General features: G+C 42.1%; 1 protein-coding gene across 2 annotated transcripts in view; it reads left to right on the forward strand.

Annotated features, from left to right (window-relative positions):
- The first annotated feature begins 316 nt into the window (after window positions 1-316).
- Window positions 317-22,089, forward strand: part of POLR3B (RNA polymerase III subunit B) — a 104,064-nt gene continuing 82,291 nt past the window's right edge. The window contains exons 1-9 of one of the 2 annotated variants that reach the window (XM_036083135.2): window positions 317-578; window positions 4,119-4,151; window positions 7,246-7,302; window positions 7,494-7,558; window positions 10,708-10,783; window positions 13,421-13,521; window positions 16,298-16,389; window positions 17,983-18,100; window positions 19,763-19,871. In XM_036083135.2, coding sequence (XP_035939028.1) covers window positions 507-578; window positions 4,119-4,151; window positions 7,246-7,302; window positions 7,494-7,558; window positions 10,708-10,783; window positions 13,421-13,521; window positions 16,298-16,389; window positions 17,983-18,100; window positions 19,763-19,871 — 723 coding nt within the window. In that variant the 5' untranslated portion in view covers window positions 317-506. Of the gene's footprint in view, window positions 579-2,784; window positions 2,866-4,118; window positions 4,152-7,245; window positions 7,303-7,493; window positions 7,559-10,707; window positions 10,784-13,420; window positions 13,522-16,297; window positions 16,390-17,982; window positions 18,101-19,762; window positions 19,872-22,089 lie in introns of those variants that run through there. The other variant, XM_078076515.1, reaches the window with a different exon arrangement.

Below are 22,089 nucleotides of genomic sequence, written 5' to 3' on the forward strand. Positions count from 1 at the left end.
TATTCCATCACACATAGGTACCATAATTTTTTTAACCAATTCCCTACTACTAAGCATTTAAGTTTCCTATTTTTCCATACTCTACAATGTGTAGTTTTGGTTTGGATTAAACGAATCCTCTGCCTCGGTGGCTCAAGTTGCGCAAATTATCCGTTTACCCTTTCCTTTGACTTATTTAAAAAATTACAACCAATACGCTTTACTGGTCTCAATTATGGAATAATTGGCACTAAACCTGTCCGCCGGTTAAGATTAGCCGGCAGAGACTTCCAAGCGACAGCAGGGGGCGCAGTTTCCCAGCTTCGCCCCAGCCACATCCGGGTTCCACCGCAGGTTCGGGCCGGGAGCAGGCGGAACGTTTCTGTCACACCACCAATTAACCTGCGCGGCGGGGACCATTTAGGCCTCCGCGCACCGCTTCTCGCGGGTGCTGCAGTTTACTTGGGGGCAGCGCAAGCGGGCGTGGGGATTCTCCTTGTTTCTGCCTTCGTCGTGAGCAGCGCAGCATGGACGTGCTTGCGGAAGAGTTTGGGAACCTGGGCCCGGAGCAACTGGCTGCGCCCATCCCCACTGTAGAGGTGAGGCCAGCCGGCGGGGAGCGGAAGGGGTCGGGAGCGTCCGCAGGAGGCGTTGCCCCGAAAGCTCTCGTGGCGGGGGAGGGGGGGCAGCTCTGCGCATGCTCACGGCGCCGGAGCGGGTCTCTTCCGGAGCGGGCTGCCCGGTGCACGTGGAGGGGTCTAGCTCCGAGTAGCGCTCAGCCGAAGGTGGGCGGGCGGAGCAGCCCCGCGCGTTGGCTGCTCTGGGCTGGGGGCCCCTTCGCTGTTCGTGTGTGTCGGGGCACGATTGGTTCTCGCACCCACCTGGCGGCACGTAGTGCATCTCCGCGGGGTTAGGATGCTTTCGTGAGGTCCCACATTAGCCCGTGGCGGTGAAACCACATCCTCTGAATTCCGGGCCAGTAATCCTTTTAACCGTCCAAGTTTGGGCTGCAGGAGTATTTTAAACGCCCTGAACATTTACTCAGTATCTTCTGAGTTTAAAAAAAAAAATCTGTTTTGGGGAGTAGCCCCATACCTTTCATCAGATAATCAGAAGTGTGCCCACCCGTGAGCTCCCTAATGAATAATGAAGTTCAGCTGTGGACATAATTCTTTCTGGAAAGGCACATACAACCCCTCTGGGCCTCAGTCTTTATTGGCATGGAACGGGGGAAGTGGAGAAATTGTCCAGGGAGAACTTTCAAGTAGAGGAACAGGACACTTGAGCACTGCTGTAGGTAAGATTGTCAGACCCTCTGTTTTTCAGGAATTGCAATCCGGTAGACCTAGAGTGAGGAAAAGCGGAGGAACAGAGATGAGAAAGGGGTAGTTGAGGGTCCTGACTAGGGACGGTTTTGATCTTCCATAGACCTCCGAAGACCTCCGAAGGAGCGATAAGATGCTATTGAAGGGTTTAAGCAGGAGAGTGACATGATCTGTGAATCTATTGGATTATAAGTATTTATAATTATTTGGCAGATTAGTGAGGTCCATTATGATTAGTCCATCAGATTTAATCCATGAGTGCTTTGCAGTACACTGATGATCATCAGGCATACTGGATTTTTTTTATTTTAACTCTTGGAAGAGTTAAGAGCCAGCATTTACTGACCACTTGCTATGTGACAGGCTCTGTCTAAGCCTAACGTGCATTGCATTATTTAATTCTCTGAAATAAGTACTATTTTCACCCTATTTTGCCAGTGAAGATTTTTGAGGCCCAGAGAGGTTACATAATTAATCCAGTGTCAGAAAGCTGTTAAGTGGCTGATCTGGATTTTGGACTCTGGCGGTCGGATTTTAGTTTTCATTCTTAACTACAGACTGACTGCTTCTCCGAAGACCTGAGGGATAAGCCTGAAGGATTTATATATATCTTGCTTGAATTTGCACAGTTGTGAAGGAACCAGAACCACAGTCCCAGGCTTCTGAATCAGGAATAACAATTCCTCTTCCTGGCCCTCTCGTGTCCAATCCACCATCACATCTTAGGATCCTGCCTACTAAGTACACTTAGATCTGAAACTTCCCGCTATTCTCCAAGTTGGAACCATTGTTCTCTCTTACTTCCTAGGCTGCTGACTGTCTCATTCCCACCTGTTCTCTGCTCTGTAGCCAGAGCCATCAGTTTTATTTTATTTTACCATCAGTTTAAGTACACAACTATGATCGTGTTACTCCCATGATTAAAATTCTTCAACCTCTGCCCTGTGCTCTTAGAGCAAAATCTAACGTCTTAACCATATTTATAAGGTTCTGCTTGGTCTGGCCACTATTTACTTCTTCAGTCTCTTTTCCCACCATTCCCACCTCCTTCCCAATTCTGCTCTGAGATCTTCTCTATTCACATAGTTCCTTCTGGATTTTTCTCTCATTCCTCTTTGTAGATTTACATATAATAAAATGCACAGATCTGAAGTGTTCAATTACATTTGTTTTGACAGTTACATATACCCAAATAACTACCACTCAGTATAAGATCTAGAACATTTCCATCACCCCAGAAAGTTCCCTTATGAACCCTTTTGAACTTATTTGATTTCTGTCATCATAGATTAGTTTTGCCTGACTCCCTTCTTTTTTTTAGCAGACTGACTTTTTTTAGAGCAGTTTTAGGGCCACAGCATTGAGAGGAAGATGCAGACATATGTGTACCCCACCTCTCTTCCTTCTTGAAAAATGTGTTTTCCTTTCTCCAGGTTTTTGCTTCCCTCCCTGACCACTCCTGTCACTCCTCTTGCTGGATCTGCCTTCTGCTGCTCCCCTCTACATATTGGAGTGTTTGTGATCTCACTGCATGGAACTCTTCCCCGTCCACGCTCCTTAGGTGATCTCATCCATTATGTGGCTTTAATTGTCCTCCATTCGTGGACCTCTCCGTAATTTGTATCTTTAGGCCACTGTCTTTCCAAGCACCAGACCCCTGTTTGTTGTCTCTTTGCCATCTCCCCCTGACTGTCTAATGGGTATATCAAACTTAACATGCTCCCAGCCAAATTCCTGGTAGCCCTTCCACACCTAACCCTGCTGCTCAGCAGTATCCCTGCCTCCTCCTCTCCATAAATGGCAACTCTGGGGGGTCGGTCCTGACTCTTCTTTTTCAGAGTCTCTATCTAATCTTTGATCAAGTCCTATTGGCTTTGACTGTGTCCCCTAACTACAGTTTCTCACTATCTGTACTGTTAACCATTGGCCTGGAGTATTTCAATAAACTCCTGAGTCATTTCTCTGCTTCTAACCTTGTCTGTTCTCAACCCAGCAGCTAGAGTGATCCAGTTAAGATGAGTCAACATCCCATCACTCTTCTGCTCAGAACCTTCTGATGCTTCTTATGTCACTCAGAGTGAAAGTCAAGAGTTTTTATAGCTGCTGCCGGGTCCTGTGTGGTCCTTAGGCCCTTACTCAGAAACTGTGTATCCTTACTTTAGACTTGTATCTAACCGTTTGTCAGATTTCTCATTAGCAGAGTAGATGCCATGCATGAAAAGAGACTTATCATCTCAGCCCTGTACAACCTCAGGAAGGTATTAAAAAGCAGGCCTAAGAACTGGAGCAGTATGTGAGTTTGCAGGTATTTAATGTAGGAGATGAACATCATGTATGCAGTCCTCATCAAAGCAGATCCTTTGATGAGATGAGCTTTGACCAGACACTAGCTGGGAAAGAATGGGAAGGAGAAAGGACTCTTTTTGGGCCAAGAGATCCAGCTTCCCAGGACTCTGAAACTAACTTTCCCTGTCTCAAACTGGAAAACCCAGCTTGCTCAGGAGGTGTCATGACAATAAAATAATGTATGAAAAGTGCTTGGAACCTTAACTCATCAAAAGATTAAAGTATATTCTGTTTAAGAAATAGGTGGTATATGTGTGTATGTATATACATATATTTGAATGCACCCACACACATCTAGGATTTCCATAAAAGTGGTTACAATTTTAAAATTGTTCTTTTCATTTTGTTTTATTTTATTTTGCTTTCTGTGATAAAGTAAGTCATTTTTGGTAAATTAAAATAACTTCTTATAAAAATATTGCAGTTGCTGGCATAGAGTGCTGATACCCCTGTTGTTTTGGTTCGCAGGAAAAATGGAGGCTGCTTCCAGCGTTTTTAAAGGTAATTTGTTTAACATTTAATAATAGTCGGTTATTTTTCAAATGAAGAAAGTTAAATTCGTCTTTCTTAAAGATTAAGTGTTTATCACCAACTAATAATTTTTGACTTTGCACAACTCTGTAATTTGCTATATTTTAGAAATAGAAGGAATTATAAGGCAGTTTCCCTGACCACATGTAAGGGGCTGGTTGGGAGAGTGGTCACCTAATTTTAGAGATAGGAAGTAGTATACGCAGAGCAAAGTGGGGTTGGCAAAAGAGTGATGCCACAGGTGGTCAGAGGAGGTCTCCCAGACGAGGTGAGATGGAAACCCCATCCTGGGAGGACAGGATTTAAGTAGGCTGAAAGGTCTAATGCAGAGAGCATGCCATGATAAAAGCACTCAAGGGGAGCCTCCACAGCGTCTGGGAGGAACGGTGACCAGTCTGTTTGGCTGGAATGGGTGAGTGCATAGTCACAGGAACTGCTGAATATAAGGTTAGTGGAGGGCTTCAGTTCACTTTTAAAGAGCATAAGCTGAGACGTAGGGTGTACCGCAGTGATCGCTCATTTGACACCCATTAGGATGGCAGTAATCAAAGGGAAAGGTAATAAACAAATGTTGATGAGGATGTGGGGAAACTAGAACCCTACTGTGGGAATGTAAAATATTGCAACCGCTTTGGATAGCAGCCTGGCAGCTCCTCAGATGGTTAAACAGAGTTACCATATAATCCAGCAATTCTGCTCCTACTTACTCAAGAGAAATGAAAACACATGTCCACACAAAACTTGTACACACATGTTCATAATAGCCAAAAAGTAAAAACAACCCAAATGGCCATCAACTGGCAGATGGATAAATAAAATCTGGGATATCCAGGGCGCCTGGGTGGCTCAGTCGGTTAGGCGACTGCCTTCAGCTCAGGTCATGATCCTGGAGTCCCGGGATCGAGTCCCGCGTCGGGCTCCCTGCTCAGCCGGGGAGTCTGCTTCTCCCTCTGACCCTCCTCCCTCTCGTGCTCTCTGTCTCTCACTCTCTCTCTCAAATAAATAAATAAAATCTTTAAAAAAAAAAAAAAAAAAAAACCTGGGATATCCATACAATGGTTCTGCAGTGGATTATTATTTGGCAATAAGAAGAAATCAAGTGCTGATGCATACTACAACATGGATGGATGTTGAAAGCATGCTAAATGGAAGCATGGAGACTTTGAAAAATCAGTAGAGGCTTATCTGACTTAGTTCTGTGTTGTAGGCAGAAGGGAGAGTGCTGGTTGTGGTTCTGGGGAGGCTGTCAGGGCCAGATTGCTGGCCATATTTGAAAGCCACGTTAAGGGTGTTGGCTTTTCTTCTAACAGCAATAGGAAGCTGTTAAAGAGGTTTTAAGAAGAGTGACCAAGAATGAAATAAAATGGTAATAAGGTCAAGGGAAGGGAAGGGTTTTGTTTGTTTGTTTGTTTGTAGTTACAACTTTTTTTTTTAAGGAAGTATATATAAGCAGAGGAGAAAGGGTGGTATTTATGATTCAAAAAAGAGGAGACAAATGATGGCACACGGTCCAAGAAGAGAGAGAGAATTCAGTAGAGACCTAAGACTGGTCATTTCATTCATTCATTCATTCACTCAAAGTTGGGATTTTCCTTTACTCAGATCACCTTGAAATATATTTGCCTAAGAATAAAGGTATAAAGATTTTAATACATAATTAAAGACAGAAACGTAAAGCTTATAAGGCTGCCAACGCTGTTAGCCAACAGACTCAAGACTCAGTTCTTAGGCTGGGATGACAGCAGTGAAGAGGGACGAATGTAAATCCCTGTACTTGGTTTTGTACAAATACCAAATTGGCTGTGTTTGACTTAATAGCGTTGTTTTGTGAAGATAAGCATTACCTTTTGAGTTTTAGTTGATGAGTCGGTAACGTGGCCTTTTTTTTTTTTTTAATAAATGGTGGTGTGGTATCCAGAATGAGGGAGGCCGTAGCCCCATTGTGTGCTGGTCAGACTGTCGAGAACCTTGTCAGTGAGTTCAGCGTGCCCATATTAGGAGGACCATTGACCAACTGAAGCACGCCCAGGAGCAGGCCATCTGCTGCTGAAGGAAGGGTCTGGAAGGCATGCACGTGAGACATAGTTGAATAGGTCATCCTGAATGTGACAACATGAAGGAGAGTTATAAATCAATGGACTAAGAGCAGGCCTTTCTCTCCAGAAGGACAGTTAAGTCCAGGAGATGGAAACTGGAGGAAGGTAGACATCAGATCAGTGTATAAGGTTGAATTTTTTTTTCCCCAGTAATTAGGACTGCTTCTAAATGGGATGGTTGTTTTGTAAGCCAGTGAGAGCCTAAATAAGGAAGTGTAATTAAAGCAAAGGCTCTGATTATGTGTTAGGAATGTTCTAGTAGTGCTGAACCCATTGTGCTTGAAGATTAATATTTAAAAAAAGAACACGTACAGGCCTTCTAAATTCTAACACTTTAGAGCCCGTGTTATTGTTTCAGTGTTTTCCGTAGCACACCACACGATCTCTGCACGGTTGTCTTTGACTTCTGAGATGAAAGGGCAGTCTCTGCTGGCTGGTATCTGCTCTTAGGTTCCATGAGTTTCACCTGCCTTTCAATTTCAAATGCAGTGATTTTCAATTTTCTTAATAAAGATCCTCATTTTCCCCCCCTTGGTCTTCTATAAGTGATCTGAGTTTTGAAATTGCCCAGATAGGGTAAAACAGAAAAGAAAACAGGCATTTTTGAGGGTTGAAGAAACAATGCTCAATTGCTGTATTTTGTTTCTTGGATTTTTGTGAATTGAAAGTATGCAGAGAAAATCTTGCCTCATTTGTTAGCTTATGGGGAGTCATTAGGTATGTTCAGATACCCCTATCTTGAATTCCAGGGGTCGGATTGATTCTCAAGGAGGAAAATTTGAGGGTGTATTAGGATGAAGTAGAAATGGAATGAGGACACATAAATGTAAAGTTCTACTAAGTGATATTTGTGGATTTTTTTTTCTCACTTTGGTTTTGAGAAAAATCTGAAGGTTACCTGTGGTTAGAGTCTATGACATAGTATGCTGTATTGTTGCTAACCTACTTTGTATTTTTTGTCTGTTTAGGTGAAAGGCCTTGTAAAACAGCATATAGATTCATTCAACTATTTCATTAACGTGGAGGTAAGCAGCAGGGCTTGGAAGCAGAGAGGGGTGCCTGGCGGGCTCAGTCAGTAGAGCACGTGACTCGATCTCGGGGTCGTGAGTTCGAGCCCCACATTGGGTGTGGATCCTACTTAAAAAAAAAAAAAAAGTAGAGAGACTAGAACTGATGGAAGCCAGAGATGTTCCTAATGGTGCTCTTTCCCCTGCAGATAAAGAAGATCATGAAAGCCAACGAAAAGGTCACAAGCGATGCCGACCCCATGTGGTACCTAAAGTAAGGAATCAGCTACTATTGATTTGCTGCTTTGATTACATCTAACATTTTTTAAAGTGAATGTGGTTGTTACCAAAACTCTATCAAAATAACTGTCTTTATCTGGTTCATAAGAAAAGTATTCAATTTTTTGGGTGATGGACACTGGGGAGGGTATGTGCTCTGGTAAGCGCTGTGAATTGTGCAAGACTGTTGAATCTCAGATCTGTACCTCTGAAACAAATAATGCAATATATGTTAAGAAAGAAAAAAAGAAGAAGAAGAATGTAGCAGGAGGGGAAGAATGAAGGGGGGGAAATCGGAGGGGGAGAAGAACCATGAGAGATGATGGACCCTGAAAAACAAACTGAGGGTTCTAGAGGGGAGGGGGGTGGGAGGATGGGTTAGCCTGGTGATGGGTATTGAGGAGGGCACGTTCTGCATGGAGCACTGGGTGTTATGCACAAACAATGAATCATGGAACACTATATCTAAAACTAATGATGTAATGTATGGGGATTAACATAACAATAAAAAAATTTAAAAAAAATCAAAAACAAAAAAAAAGAAAAGTATTCAATTTTTAATTGGTAAACTAATTATAACGAGCTATGCTTGAGAAGTACTGAAACTATTAGGTTTAAACATTTTTTAGAACAATTTTAAACTTAGAGAAAAATTACCAAAGTAGTACAAAGAGTTCCATATTATCCTTCACCCAGCCTGTGCTAATATTAACATCTTACATAACCAAACCACAATTAGCAGACCCAGGCAATTAGCACTCATACAATACTGTCAACTACTCTGCACGTCTCGTTTCGAGCTTTCCCACTCATGTCTTTTTTCTGGCCCAGGATTCAGTCCAGAGCCCGACATGATGATTAGTTCTCATGTCTCTTTAGCTTCCCCCAGCCTGTGACAGTTCCTCATACTTTCTTGGTCTTTTATCACCTTGACACTTTTGAAGAATTCTGATCCGTTGTTTTGTAGGACGTCCTTCGATTTGGGTTTGTTTGAGGTTTGCTCATGATTCAGTTGGCTTACGCGTTTTTGGCACAGAAGGTTTTGTGCCATCTTCCGTGCATTGTGTCAGTGGTTACAGGTGTCAGCAGATTCTGCTCTTGGTGGTTTTACCTTTGTTCACTTGATTAAGGTGGTATATGCAGGTTTTGTCCACTGTAATTTACTATTTTTCCTTTTGTAATACGTGTCTTCGGGGGAGATCCTTTGATACTATGCACATAGCTTACCCACTAATTTTAGCATCAAGGATGGTTCTTATAACAATTACTGCTGTGTGTTTACCACCTGGTGAGGCTTTCTTGCCATCATTCCTAGTACGTTAGTACTGGAATTCTAGTGGAGGGAAGAACTTTTTCTTCCCTTTATCTCTTTAATTTTATTTATATTAATGTAAACTCATGTATATTTTAATCTATGGATCATAATCCAATAGTGTCATTTTACTGGTCAAATTGTCCCTGCTTTGGCCATTGGAGAGTCTTCAGGTTGACTGCTGTGTCCTTTCAGCACACCCCAGTTAATTTTCAAGCACTACTTTACTTTCTGGTGCCGTGGGATGTGGTTGATCTGGTTTTTTCCCTGTGTCAGCCTGGAATCAGCCATTTCCCAGGGAGCGCTAGTCTCCTTTTCTGGACAATAGTGTTTAAAAACCAAGATAGGGATACTAAAGCCTTGGTAGATGGAGCAAGGAAACGTGTGTATAACTAACATGCATGCATACATTGGTATTTCCATATGCCATCCATTTTTATATAAAAAACCAGCATACTGATATCTCCTATTTCAGTCCAGCTCCACAGGACTCACTCTAACTGACCTCTTTCCTTATTTGTAAGATCTATCCCTAAAATGAGAAACCTAGCTCTCAGTATCCACACTATTTGTACCTATTTATTCAGTCCTAGAATATAGTTTCAGAATTCCTAATTGATAACCTCTGTGAGAATAAAATTTACTAAATAGAGTACAATATCTCTATATTGCTTTTTTTGTCTTTATCTCTACAGCACCTGAGCAAAATACTGTTTCCAAAGCTACTCAGACTCGTTTCCTTTCCCACCTTCTGAGTGCAGTCACGTTACTCATTTGTAAGGCTGTGGCGTTTGTATTCCATTTTGGGTCCCCTTCTGCGTCCTGGTCGATTTTAATTATGCATTTGCTTTTTGAGTGTGTGACACGTGATTGTAAGAGACCTATAGAAAAAAGTATATTCAGGAAGTTGTCACTCCCCTTCCAATTCTTTCCACCCTCTTGCCAGACACTCCAAGTAGGTCACCAATCTCATTAGTTTCTGCTTTCTTCCTATTTCTTTTGCCATAATGAGAGCATAGAGATGGTCCCTGATTTACAGTGGTTCAACTTAACAAGTTTTCAACTTGACGATGGTGTGAAAACTAGACCCATTCGGTAGAAGCTGTACTTTGAATTTTGAATTTTGAATTTTTCCAGGCTGGCAATATGCTGCACAATCCACTTGTGATCCTGGGCAGTGTGGCCACAGCTCCCGCCAACCCCCCCGTCACAAGGGTCAACAGCTGACACATAATCATTCTGTTTTCCACTTTCTGTACAGTATTCAATGAATTGCATGAGGTAGTTAATACTTTATTTTCAAATAGGCAGGCTCCATGTTAAATGATTTTCCCCAACTATAAGCTAGTGTAATTATTCTGAGCACATTCACAGTAGGCCGGGCTAAGCTCTGATGGTTGGTAGGTGAGGTATGTTAAATGAATTTTTGACTTAATAGTCTTTTCAACTGATGATGGGTTTATTGGCCTGTACCCCCACTGTAAGTCAAGGAAGAGCTGTATTTTTTCCCCCCTTATAACCTCTTCTTTCTTACATGAATAATAGCTCTTTTCATTAACTATTATCTTCAGAGAGCTATCTTTCCAGTATTTTTAAAAAGAGATTTATAGTAATTTCTTAAAAAAGACTTTGATGGTATTTTCCCTCCTTGGCAGAGCTCTATGTACTATCACGTCAAGAAGATCTCAAATTATAATTTTTAACTTGTTTGTCATTCTTAGCAAGGTAAGTATTTGTCAAAGTATAATCCTTGTATTTGGGAGGAAAATAGCTTGTTTGTTTATATGTTCTTTGAAACGGTATAATTGGTCATGGAATAATTTGTTTTTCAGGTATCTTAATATCTATGTGGGGCTTCCTGATGTTGAAGAAAGCTTCAATGTAACTAGACCAGTATCCCCTCATGAGGTAATTATCTGCCTTACCATAATTGAATTTGTTTGCCTTAACTCAGAGAGCTTTGCCCTTAATATATGTTCTTAGAATGATTTAAAAACAGGGGGAAAATATCTCCTGTGAGTCAAAGATAACCAAAATAAAGTAGCATTTATATAATAACTGTATTTAGAAATAATTCAGCATGATTTAGTTTGTCATTGAATCCCAGTTAACGTGGGCTGTTATATAACTATGTCCTGTCTGCGTCCCTGCTTCTGAGCAGCCCTCCCCTCACCCCTGCCCCAGCCAGCCACTTGTGCCTAGGACCGCGTGCTGTGCTTTTGCTGAGGTTACTGAGCACATTTTTTGAGGGTCAGCAGGCATTGTTTTAGGCAGAGGAGACCAAGGGCAGGGCTCAGAGTCTGTTAGAAGAGATGGATGGGAAGAAAATTTGAATACCAGGATTTTAGCAGAGCTGCAAAGGGTTATAGAACAGGCTTGTTTATTGGCTTTTAACACATTCTAGATTCCTCTGAAAATTCTTCCACTTAGTGTCCATAATTTGGAATTGATTTAGGAAAAAAAATGATTTTTGTAGATTTATGTAGCTTGTGTTAACGTAAAGCTAAAATGTTAAGCAATTAGGGGAAATGGCAGAGGAACCTTTCTTTACTAAACAATAAGTTGTTAGAATGTTAGGGTTGTTGTCTGAGCGACATTAGATGGGAAGCATGGTCATGGAACCAGACATTTCACACAGCTAAATGCTGGTGTTACTTAATCACGGAGCATCGAGTGTCAGTTGAACATGTATTTTGTGCCTCAGCATTGAGAGAGACAAAAGAAATGAGACCCTCTCCTTCCTCAAGGAGTTCATACTCTGTGGCGAGAGTAAAATAACAGAGCACATGAAACAGACACCAGGGGTTGCTCGCTGGAATGCCTGGAAGGGTGAGGTAGGCACGGGAAGGGAAGTTGTGTTGAGTAGGAAGTGGCGAGGTTTGGAATGTTGGAAAGTGTAATAACCACTTTCACTTTTGCCACTTCCCCAGTCCGTTTTCCTGGAGTTTTCCAATTTTTTAAGAACTAGGCACCAATTAGCAATTTCCAAGTCATCTTCTGAATTATATTACCAGGTGTAGAGTAGAGAGAAGACAAAGTATTTTGAGGTAGTTCGAGAAGCCTGAGGCCACAGTTGTCATAATCATTCTTCCTGATGTTGGAGAAAACACATGGGCATTATTTCCATTAGGGAGAGAGGGCACGAGGATTTCTTGGAGGGATTTTGATCCTTGGAGAGATGGGGAGAGTGGGAGAGCAGGTGGGTGGGCAGTCAGGGGGCCCATGGTAGGAGTGGCAGGTGCTGGCCCTGCAGATCTCCCAGCATAGCCCCACTCCTGTGATGACAGAGAGGTGGAGGGGGACCAGGGGCCCTTACGGGGTAGTTTGGGGCCCATGGAAAGGGTCCCCATTTTTACCATCTCTGTCAAATTTCATTTCCATTTGAAGGAGAGGAGTTTGTTGAAACACACAAATATTTGCCCATTATGGGCATTACATTAGTTTTTTTTTAATAAAAATGAGATATAATACTCTCTACCAGGCACTATTCTAAAAATACATATTTGTACTCTTAGGAATTAAAATTATTCTCATTCCCTCTTTACATACGATGAGACCAAGGCGCAGAAGGGTTATTCAAAACTTAAGTGGTAGAGCCAGGATTTGAGCCCAGGTGGCAGGGTGCACACTCTGAACCTCCATGCCACGTCACCTTTGGTGTGGCCAGAAGACGGAGGCTCAATCTAATTAAATATAAAATAAGCAATTTTCATTCATCATTAATAGAGATATCTAATATTTTAAGATCCCAGGCACTGGGAAAAAAAGAAAAAGTTTAAATCTGTCTTTGGTTCAATTGAAGGCAGAGGATGCAGTACCATGAAATGCATGGTCGATGTTCAGAGAAATTCTCTTTAAGAATGAAAGCCACCTGATGACCATCAATAAAACAGGGAGGTCATCAAGATTTTGGTGGGGTTTGCCGTGTTTGATCATGGCTCAGGTAAGGGCATCATTTAGTGAGTCGTCGCCTCACTAAAGCACACACCAGTAGTTTCTAAAGTTCCCCAAATGATGCAGAAATTGTTAACAGGATGTGTTGAATGATTTGTGCTATAGGATACCGCTTGCGAAGGAACTTTGTGATAGAGTTAGTTTATTTGGAGAATAAAAGGAAGTATAGTTTAACTTTTTTAGTTTGTGTGTGTGTATACTTTAGGTATCATACTGGCTGTTAACTTTTCGAATGGGGTAACCACATTGATTACTTTCCATGGACCCAATTTTCAAGGAACAATCTGATTGCTTCGAAGATGGGAGCAGACCGGGGATGGCATCAGGTAGCGAGAAGACAGTCAGTACCAGAGTTATTGTGTCGTTTCTGGGCTGGCCGGGGCAGAGATGCCCTGGGGGTGTCTGGGTCAGTGGCTGGCATCATTCCCCACATGGAGAAGGCAGGCTTGTCACTCCCGGGGCCTTACGGCAGCACCTGGAACAGCTCAGTTCAGTGTGGACTATACTTCTACCAGGAATGGAGCTCTTGGAGGCTTCAGGACCCTTTCTTTCCCAGGCAGGAGGAGCAGTGACTGTCTGGTTGTCTTTCAGTGCCGTTTGCGGGACATGACGTACTCTGCCCCCATCACGGTGGATATTGAATATACCCGAGGCAGCCAGAGGATCATCCGGAACGCCTTACCCATTGGCAGGTGGGAAATGATGTCCGAGTTGGAGCCACACTGCCTGCATTCTAGCCCTGTGGGTGACCTTGAGCAAGTACTACAGTCCCCTTTGCCCCATTTCCTCACCCGAAAAATGTGGGAAACAGTGCCTACTTCATGGGAGTCTTTCTGGGGACCCTGTGAGTCAGCCCAGGGAGCGCTCAGAGCAGTGGCCAGCACACCGCGGTGGTGGTGCTGCTTTTTCATTGTGAAATCTTTTCTGTAAAGCTAAGGAAAATGCTACCATTTCCTCCTGAAATCCCAGCTATTCGGGAAACATTAGGTAAGATAGCATTTCAGTGAATTCTCGTGGGCTAGTCTTCTTGGTGGATTCATGTGTATTTTAAGTTTGACTTTTCTTGGAAGTTGAACTGTTTCCAGTGTAGCGGTATTTAAGGGAGAAGTTACTTATTTGCCTGGAACAGGTTTGGAAATGATAGATCGCATCTGCTTGCATTGTTGCAGTCTGCTTTTCCTAGTTAGGAAAATACACTGACTCGCCTGTCGAAATGGACAAAACGAATCTGATAATGGCGTTGGACTTTAAACTTAGTGCAAACAGTTCCTGCCCAAGTGTTTTTACCCCCCCTTCAAAAGTGCTAAGAGCTTAATAAATACCTATTGGTTCAGCATGTATGCACCAGTTGCCTGTCACTTGTCCTGCACTATGCTGGGTGCTCGGGTCAGCAGAAGATGCTTAGACACAACTAAGTTGGCTGTGTTCATCCCCAGCTGCCAGGGAAGGCAGGCTGAAGTAACTGTGGTACCACTTGGTAAGTGCTATGATGGAGAGGTCCAGAGTAATGTGGAAACACACAGGTTTAACAGATCCTTCCCCTATAGTCTTCCAAAGGAGGGGGCTGTGTGTATCGCTCCTGTCCTCACTCTTCAGTCAGGAAAATAAGTTGGGATAGATATTAGAATATTAATCTTCGTTTTAGCAGGACTGTTTATCAGTGTTCAGATCTTCTTTCTTTCTCACATATGGACCATAGTCATGTCCAGTTAAATCCTGGATCATTAATAATTTCCCAGATTGAATATTGTGAAGGGCAGACTGGAAAGACAGGTGCAAAGCATCACTAGTACAATTTAGGGTCTACATCCTGGTTAAGAGGAGGCAGGCCGGGCGTGCACATAACCAGTATTTGGTGAATACCCGCTGTGTGCTAGACTCTGGGAGAGGTGATTGCATTGACTGCACTCGTGCACGTGACCTTTGTGGATCAGAGTGCTTGTATGTACCATGCACTAGCCACAGTATACATGACCTCATGTAAAGGTTGTGGGTTTGGGGTTTTTTTTTTTGAGCGAAAAAGATTTCAGTTTAATCCAAGTAATATTCCTACTTGGTAACAAATCAAATAGTACATGAGAGCACTTGAGATACAAAGCAATAGCCTCCCCTGTTCCTCACCCCAGTCCCGTTCCGATCTCGTGACCATGTCTCTTATTCTGGTGGTTATTGCATCTGTAACTTTCAATGCTAGGTATATACCTCTATTTCTTGGTACATCAACTTTAGACACTATTTTTTAAAAACTCTGGATTTCCAGTTTTGTCTGAAAATCTCATGTGGACCTCATTCTGGGTGATGCCCTAACAGAACGCACCATTTAGGTGCCAGTTCTCTCTCCACACTTTGCACTGCCTTCCCGCCCCCCGCCATCCCTCCTTCATTGCAGGTGGACCCCTGTCTGTCCAGTCATCCCTCCCTGTTTGGTAAGTGGCCTGTTCTTCTCTCTGGGTTTTAAATCTTCTCTTTGTCTTCGATGATTGTATCTTGACTATGGTGTGTTTTGAGGTGGCTTTCTTTTTATTTATTCTGTGTAGATATGATTGGATATGCGTGGATTAGATATGTGTGGGTTTATGGCTTTCCTACATTTTTGAAAGTCCACGGCCACCATCTTTTTGAATAGGACTCCTTGCCGGTTGTATTTTTTCCATCTAGAATCTGATTAGATGAATATGAGACCTTTTCACTCTGTCTTTCCCATGTCTCTTAAACTTTGTCATACATTCCTTCTCTTTGTCTTTCCGACATACAGTCTCAACAGTTTTTTCAGCTTTCCTTTACAGCTCAATAATTCTGTCTGCATCCAGGGGCAAATCTATTATTCAGCCTATTCGTAGATTTTTAAATTAGTATTTTTCACATGTAGTTTTGCTTAGTTCTTAAAATTGCCTGGTAAGTCTTGATAGTCTCTGTTCCTCACACTTTGTTCATTGTGGTATTTCTTCATACTGAATGGCAGTCCCTTTGCTTACCATGGGTGAAAAGTTGCTGCAATTTCTGATTATTACCAAAGTCTGTCTGCAAAGTTTAAGGAAACAAACATGTGAGTTTTTATTCTCTGAACTAGAAGAGCCACGTACCTAAGGAAGTGCATTTCACTTGGCTCTTAATGTAACTGCCACTTGTCTGCCTGAGGGGGGCGCCTGGGTGGCTCAGTCGTTAAGCGTCTGCCTTCGGCTCAGGTCGTGATCTCGGGGTCCTGGGATCCAGCCCCGCATCAGGCTCCGTGCTCAGCGGGAAGCCTGCTTCTCCCTCTCCCACTCCCCCTGCTTGTGTTCCCTCTCGCTGTGTCTCTCTCTGTCAAATAAATAAATAAAATCTTTAAAAAATGAATAAAAATAAAATGTCCAAGAGGAATGCAGACCCCTTGGTGATGTGTACAGGGCACATTTCCTCCTCTTTTCACCTCTTTTTGTCAGTGACCATCTTTATATAATTCTTTTCTTTTTTTTTTTTTTTCAACAGAATGCCCATAATGCTGCGTAGTTCAAACTGTGTTCTTACGGGGAAGACGCCAGCAGAATTTGCTAAACTGAACGAATGTCCTTTAGATCCAGGTATGTGTGATTCCTTAGATTTTCGCCCCCTACCTCTTGCCCTTTTTGGGCCTTTCTTTTGCTCTTGCTATTGCTGTTGCTTTAATTCTCAAAAACAATACCAGCCTTTCTGCTTTATAATGAACTCGGATAAAACTGTTCACAGAACATGGGGCTCCTGGGTGGTGCAGTTAGGCCTCTGACTCTTGATTTCAGCTTTAGCTCAGGTCGTGATCTCCGGGTGATGAGATTGAGTCCTGCGTTGGGCTCTACCCTCAGCGAAGACTCTGCTTAAGATTGTCTCTCTCTCTCTTTCTCTCTCTACCCGCCTTCTGCCCCTGCCCAACTGGCTCACACCTGTGCACTCTCTAAGAAAAAAAAAAAAAATTAAAAAGTTCACAGAATATCCAGAAATTTGGCTCTAACTTTATTCTTTTAGTCTCTATTTCTAAAAGATGTACTGTTTTCTGTTTTATTTAGGGTTTAAAACTTTAACACTCCAAGATATGATTTATTGTTATGTTTTGTCAGACTTTTCTCTGTCTCTTTGCTCACTGGTTTCTTTTGCTATGCTTAGAAACTCAAGAATAATCTTACAAAGCTACTTGTTTAGCTGGTCAGAAGAAATTCAAGTAGCTCACTTCAGGCTGTTTTTTTTTGTTTTTTTTTTTTTAAAGATTTATTTATTTGACAGAGAGATACAGCGAGAAAGGGAACACAAGCAGGGGGAGTGGGAGAGGGAGAAGCAGGCTCCCCGCTGAGCAGGGAGCCCGATGCGGGGCTCGATCCCAGGACCCTGGGACCACGACCTGAGCCGAAGGCAGACGCTTAACGACTGAGCCACCCAGGTGACTTCAGGCTGTTTTAAATGCAGTAAAGGGGCAAAAACCAAAAGTCTTTCATTTAAATTTTTAAAAATTTTATGTTTGTACCTAGTTCTAGGCAGTTTATTTTGTAAAGATTGAATTAATTTGTAGTTGTTTTCATCTATTCCTGTAAAGTTACATTGATAGAGAATCACAGAAGGTTTTGGAAAGAGGTTCACAAAGGACATGACTTTGTTAGACTGTAACGAAATGTTACGTAAGTCAAATATATTGCTTGTTCTTGTTTATATTGTAAAAGTAAAATGAAGTCTCACTTTACCTTATTCTGAATTGTGTGCAAAAAAAGGTTATATGATAATATTTAAGGGTTTTGTTCAGTATGGCATACTTAGGAAACTTAATCCTAGTCTACCATTGTCCCTGATTTGTTAGAAAACTTAGGGCAGTTTTGAGTTTATATTGAAGATTGTTGGTTATTTCTATGCTTAAGAAATTTGAAGACTAATTTAACATTTTTCTCATTTGCCTCTTTTGTATGTCAGGTGCTGGTCATACGTACACCAGTAAGATCTGTTCCGTGGAAGTTTAGTTTCTTGTGGCTCATTTGTATAAAATCATGTGCTGTCATCAGTTCATGAAACAGTATCAGCAAACCCCTTCTAACTGAGTGTTGGTCAGCACCGTGGAGCAATGGAAGAGAGGTCTCTGCATCAGGAGGTCACTGTCATTACTAAGTCACGCTGTCAGAAGAACAGGCGGTGAACCTTTCCTTGCTTCCTTTGTGCAGGTGGCTACTTCATTGTCAAAGGAGTAGAAAAAGTTATTCTTATCCAAGAGCAGCTGTCTAAGAACAGGATCATCGTGGAGGCTGACAGGAAAGGGGCGGTTGGTGCTTCAGTTACCAGGTATGGAAAGCAGAGATGGTGTTAAGAACACTGATAATTCCATTAATATCAGATGACTGTCTTTCAATACAGAGGTAGCCAGTTATTTCTGATAGCGGGCAGCAAAATATTGATCTGTTTAACGATTCAGTTTATTGTGTAACACTGGAAGCATAGAGTATTGATCTACAATTTTTAGCAATGAAAGTGTGAGACATTGGTTGAAAGGCCACTAGTTGTTTTATTCAAGTTGAATTTTGTTGCATTAAAGGAATGTTGAAAAAAAAAATGAAACCACTCCTTACTTTTTCGTGTTTGTTTTTAGGCTTTGAGCATTTTGCATAATGTATTCCTACATTGATATGATCAGAGATTATTTTTTACTCAATATTTAATGAATTCTGTTATGGACTTAACGTCTAGTTGTTAGTTTTCTTGACCAGCGTCTTTCACAGTATACTTATTTTTCTCCAACAGCATCTCTTGTCTCCTGTAATTTTTTTTCTCTGATTTATTATCATACATAATTTGAAATTTGTAAATTAATAAGTTCTGGGAATAAGACAATCGTAGAATAATGAAGATATCAATATGCAGTAGAGTTTGTCTTCTGACGACCTGTAATAAACTGTACAACTCAGACTTCTTAAATTTTTCTTTCTGATGGGTGGGGGTAGGCAGCTAACAATAATGGCCATTTATTGAGCAGTTACTAGGAGCCAGGCGGTAGGTATATCAGGTGCTCTGCCTTATTTGGCACCTCAGCCCTCCAAGATAAGTGGTGTTATCTCTGTTTCACTGCTGAGTAACAGGCCGTGGGCTCAAGGTCCTACTGATCAGAAGAGGTGGCCAGCGTTTGGACCCAGAGCTAATAATTCTGTGACTCCTGTCTTCCTACTGTACACAACTTTCAGAGCCAGGGAATTGGGCTTTGAATCCCAGAGTAGTAGTTCGGTAGTTACGAGGCACTTGGATGGGCAGTTACACATCTTGTCCAAGCACTGGTTTTCTCCTGTGGAGACACTGCTTCAGAGGAGCGTTAGTGTGCAGGCGAGGGGAGCCGGTATAAGAGCACGTAGCAGAGTGCGCGTGGTGCCTAGAGGTGATCAGTGTGTGTTCCCGTGGGGCTGGCTACGCCTGGAAGTGTTTTTACATCTGTTATGAACTTCGTAGCTGATGACGTACCAATAAAAGGAGATTCCGTAGTTTCTTTTGGCTTCACTGTATAGTAAGAGTGTAGATGTGTTTTATTGGGTTATTAATTTAAACACAGTGTATAAATTCATTTCTTCATCATTTTTTCATTACGGTGTAGACTCATTGTGAGGTTTCTCTTTTGAAGTGCATAAAATTGATCATGAATATACCTCACACCGAATCAAAGCAATTCAGGTGGAATCAAAGTGAAGTAGGTCAAAATAAATCGGTGAGTGTCACTCATTCACCCACAAAACTTCCACCGTATTCTCAAAGCTAAAGAAACGTGTGTCGTGTTTTTAAATATTCATGGAAGTGGCAGGGAAGCTAGGAAGAGTTGGGCACCTTTTAAAGGCATCTGTTAGGAAGGACCTTACTGATCATTATTGATTGCTGACCCTTATTGATTGATGATCATTGCTGTTGCATGCTACTGGCTTGAAACCAAGCGGGGACGCAGTTTAACCAACTTATGTTTCCTTATAGCTCCACCCATGAGAAAAAAAGCAGAACCAATATGGCTGTGAAACAGGGACGATTTTATTTGAGGCATAACACTTTGTCAGAAGATATTCCCATTGTCATCATATTTAAGGTAAGGCTGCAGGTACCTACTGAAAATTATAAGAAGTCTTCTCTGCTTTATTTTCATATGTCATTAGAAATTTGGAGGATAAGGATCTCTAGGAATAGAAAGATTTGTGGCATACATAGGTTGTCAGGTATGTAATATATTTTAAATTGAAAGCTACTAAAATCAGGGTTCACGTGTTTTCAGAAATACTATTTTTTAACAGCTATGCAATAAAAAATCCTAAGGTACAAAAAGATATATAGTGAGAAATAAGCCTTGCACTCACCAGGACCTGACCACATAGTTATCCTACCCAAGGACCCCACTGCTCCTGGTTTCTGGTACATCTTCCTACAGATAGTCTGTGCCCGTACAAGCACAGGAGTCTATCGCAGGTTTTATTCTGTTCTGTGTTTTACTTACATACATTGCACACCATTCTGCACTCGGCTTGTTTTCTGTAACTTTCATCTTGGAGATCGTGTTATATTGTTAGTTCATACAGAGCTACCACGTTCTTTTTGACGAACTGTCCCATTATGGGTGTACTATAGTTAATCGTTCCTCCATTGGGGGTAGACACGTCTCTTGCTGTTATAGAACTGCTGTAATATCTATCACATTACACAGGGGCAAGGGTATCTGTAGGCATATTAAATTCCTAGGAGTAGAATTTTCCAGGTCAAAGAATATGAACCAAGTTTGTTATTTTTTATGGACTTCGGGAGTCTGGTGTGTTTCTACATAAACAGGAATCTTTAAAACTGATTTTTTTTTTTCAGCTTGCTTGTAAACTGGTGACTTAGAACCCAAAAGACATTTTCCCATAGAAATTATGTTTAAATGGTTCAGTCTTCTTAGATAATTGCATAGTGGCTCACCTAACCTGCTCTGAGACTTAAAGGTTACACATGTTTTAGGAACACTTGAATTGTAGTATTAGTCATTGAGCAAAATTTTAAAATAGCATTATATGATACAGTGGATCCTCAGTATTTGTGAATTTTGTATTTGCCAGTTCTCCTACTTGCTAAAATTTATTTGTGACCCTGAGATCATCACCTGTGGTGGTTTTGCTGTTATTCATGGACCCGCGCAGGCTCAGAGCAGGGAAAAATTTGAGTCCTCAAACTCTGCGTTCCCAGCTACAGTCGAAGAAGGCCACACTCTGCCTTCGTGTTTCTGCCATCATGCTGTTAACAGGTGCCCTTTCTGCGATCTGCGTAGGGCCATGTTCTTTGACATTTTTGTGCTTTTGGGCGGGATTTTGCTGTGTAAAATGGCCCCCACGCCGAGGCTGAAGTGCTGGCTAGTGTTTCTAAGTGCAGGAAGGCAGTGATGTGCCTTTTGGAGAATATACGTGTGTCAGAAAAGCTCCGTTCAAGCATGAGTTACACTGCTGTTGTCCGTGAGTTCATCACATAAGGCGTCTGTAAGCAGAAACACAACATCAAGCAAGGTTCTGTATGGATGGGTTGAAGGAAATGTAACCAGAGGCCCACAGGACATTGCTCTCCTGTGCAGGGTTTGTGGCAACTCTGGAGAACACAACTGAGGATGCCCACACCCGACTGTGTATGGGCCAGGAGTGAATCTTGCCGACGAGACTGACTGAACAAAGAACTCAGTTTATTTGGGTCAGTACTGAAGAGAGTGGGGACTTGGGACAATGTTAGAGGTTAACACTCTTTTCTCATTTAGTTTCTCTTCAGAGTTAAATATCCCTGCTCAGCGGTTGTTAGGATCGTTGAAGCATCTGGGGTGGAGGTAACGAAGGTGGTTAAAAAGGAAAGACATTTGGGTATACGCGTCAGAGGAGTAAAAGAGAAGGACTTGAACTTGTCCTGTAGGAGTTGTGACCTGGCGACAGGACAGGAGTGGGGGAGACAGGCCTCTTTGTGTCAGGCTAGTGTTGGGGCCAGGAAGGGGGGTCCTGGGTTGTTCATAGGTAGTGAGTGGATGTTGACCAGTTGGGTTCTTTAACTCAGGAAATAACTGCATTCTGAATGCAATTACACGAAGAAGGTTGTAGATTTTTTTTTTTTTTTAAGATTATTTATTTATTTGAGAGAGAGCGCAACACAGGGGATGCGGCCTTGATACCAGGACCCTGTGGTCATGACGTGAGCCAAAGTCAGACACTTAACTGACAGAGCCATGCAGGTGTCCCTGTAGGAGATTTTTTTCATGTTCAGTGCAACTTAATATACTTTTAAGTTCTCTAAATGAGATGTTGTCA

The sequence above is a fragment of the Halichoerus grypus genome, chromosome 6 (assembly GCF_964656455.1).
Source record: "Halichoerus grypus chromosome 6, mHalGry1.hap1.1, whole genome shotgun sequence".
NCBI lineage: Eukaryota > Metazoa > Chordata > Mammalia > Carnivora > Phocidae > Halichoerus > Halichoerus grypus.